This window comes from Capsicum annuum, unplaced genomic scaffold (assembly GCF_002878395.1).
Source record: "Capsicum annuum cultivar UCD-10X-F1 unplaced genomic scaffold, UCD10Xv1.1 ctg50576, whole genome shotgun sequence".
Taxonomy (NCBI): Eukaryota; Viridiplantae; Streptophyta; class Magnoliopsida; order Solanales; family Solanaceae; genus Capsicum; species Capsicum annuum.
Window position 1 is genome coordinate 1 of NW_025858457.1, and position 2,651 is coordinate 2,651.

Here is a 2,651-nt window from a genome sequence, read left to right on the forward strand (position 1 = left end):
CAAAACTTCATGCCGAAGTCCCAAAAAATGAACCAAAGGACAAGAAAAAAGGTTGGTATACACATGTATACAGCTGATATACGTTGGAAGCGGCAGCTGCCCTCTATTACACCATGCACAATAAAAAATAGAGGGGAAATAAGCAGGTTTTCACGCTGATATACACTGTATATGCAGTGATATACAGTAAAACGCGAAGAAAATTGGGACTGATATACATCCTGGAAATGGATCCAAAGTCCACAAAAGAATATAGCCCAAGGCTGAACAAATCATAATGGGCCAAAAGCCCAATCCAAGGTTCTTTTTATTTACTAAAATTTACATATATACACAAGGTAAAGTTACCTTATTAATCCCAATTTGGTAAAGTAATTACATAAATTCCAAAGTAATTACTTAAATCCCTTCCTTTTTTACTTTCTCTCTCATATACCTTATACATCCAAAAACACACTGATTTCTTCCCTTTTTTGCTCCATTACACACCCATTTTTTCTCCATTTTTGAAACTTATTTTCACGCCTAAATTCAAGCAACGTATACTTAGAGGTTACCAATTTGTAAGTTTTCAAGCATTAATTTATCTTTCTGATTTACTTCATTAATTTTTGGAAAAAAAAATTTCAACTTTACCAAATCAGGATATTTTTCCGAATCTTCTTTGGTTGCATGTTGTTTTGTATGAAATTACCGTCTGTTGCAATCATATTTAAGTTTTGTAATTTGATTTTATCAATTTTTTTCCATAAACTACAAGTTAGATCTTTGAATTTCTTGGTTTGTAGTTGCTACTGCTTAATCAATATAGTGTAAAATTCATAATGGATTCTCGTTTTACCTTTAGTTTAGGATTTAGTCTGTTAGATGCTCAGGAATAAGATATTGTTGTTGTTATATTTGATTACGAAGAACCCAATTTTGCAGAGAATCGTTCCAAGCACTAAAACGATTCGGTAACCATGAAGAAATTGAAGAAAGTGGCAAGTTCTAGTTCAAAGAAATCAGCTTCAAAATCGACTAGTAAGAAGAAGGTTGATGTGGCAAGTTTTAGTTCGAAGAAGTCAGCTTCAAAATCGACTAGTAAGAAGAAGGTTGATGGGTCCGGTCGACCATGTCTTCCGAAGGTATTCAATTTATATTATTTGATTTAATACAGTAAATGGTTAATTATGATTTGATAATTGTATTCTAGGATTATACAGTATGCATACCTTATATAGTTTGTAAGATTAATGTGTTCAGTCAATTCACTTATGAATACATTATACATTACTTTAGTTGTCAGACTAATGTATAATATAAGTTTTGTGCTTTATATTTTATTAGATTATACAATAAGAAATTTTATTACACAAATGAGGCAGTTTTGTATTAAGTGGAATTATACTTTGTGAATGTCTGCATATTGTATAAGGGTACATTATACATTCTAATAATCTTGTAGTTAATTCATGTATTAGGTGAATAATTTATGTTTTATATGTATAGTGTGTCAGTATACATGATGCAAGATCATATTTGAATGTATAATTTAAGACATATCAGGCATTATACATTAGTTAAAAAGTCTTCATATTGTATAAGGTTACATTATACATTCTCAAAAGCTTATAGGTTATACATGTTGAATGTTAATACTTAATAGGCATAGTACCACATTATACATTACTGCAGATTATTATTTAAATGTATAATGTACCCTCATACATGTGCAATTGTTGTATAATGTTATCTTTAACACGTATCAGTTTGCTATTTTTTTCCTCTATTAATTTGAAAATACCTTTATTTTTTCAGGGGATGATATACCGTATTGACACAGTCCCGGCTCATCCGTTGTATATTGATAGCTTATGTAACCGTACTTTTGGTGAAGACATAAAGGCATATTTTTTAGAAGATATTTTAGGAGCATTTACAAATACAATTTTTGGGATATTTCTCGATTCGTCTCAATGCAATTGGATAAGAAAGATTTCAAAATGTCTCCTTATGCTAGAAATCCAACAAGATAATAAGGACAAGATTCATGTGCGGGTGCAGGGGAACATCCTGAAATTTATGATGCTTGAATTTGCCATCATTACCGGTCTTAAATATACCAGTAATATTGATGAGTATATGTATTCTTCATCGCCAAAATTAGCTTTGATCTTGAAGTATTTTTCCGACGTTGTAGGTGGAATAACTAGGTCAAAACTTATAACACGTGTGAAGATGGGAAACTTCGATAACTCTGAACCTTGCGATATTATATTTTGTTCATACATTTGTATTTTCTCAGCATCGTGAATCACCTATCAGTTTAGCTCACTTCCAGATGATCGAGTATGGTTGGTACAGACATTTTCCATAGGAAAATATTACATTTGAAAAGTTGATGAACTCCTAGCGGCAGGATTTCAAAGTTGAAAAACAGTTATATTCATTGGTAGGGATGGAAATAGTGCGGTGCGGTGTGGGTTTTGAGCTATACGGGGTGCTGCAGGTTTTAAGTTATACGGTGCGGGGTGGGTTAAAGTAAGATTTTTTTTAATGGTGCGGTGCGGTGCGGGTTATGGGTATATGCAGGTTTAAATTAAAATAAAGCTAAAAATTAGCATTGTTCTCGTGAATATACCTAAAATTGTATGTATTATTTACTTAAA

The 2,651-nt window shown here is 31.8% G+C and overlaps 1 protein-coding gene across 1 annotated transcript; it reads left to right on the forward strand.

Moving 5' to 3' along the window:
• Window positions 1-6: 6 nt before the first annotated feature.
• LOC124892781 lies at window positions 7-2,295 on the forward strand. The gene is made up of 2 exons (XM_047403985.1): window positions 7-1,127; window positions 1,801-2,295. The coding sequence occupies exons 1-2, from the start codon at window positions 963-965 to the stop codon at window positions 2,293-2,295; spliced, it is 660 nt and encodes a 219-aa protein (XP_047259941.1). The 5' UTR covers window positions 7-962.
• Window positions 2,296-2,651: the final 356 nt, after the last annotated feature.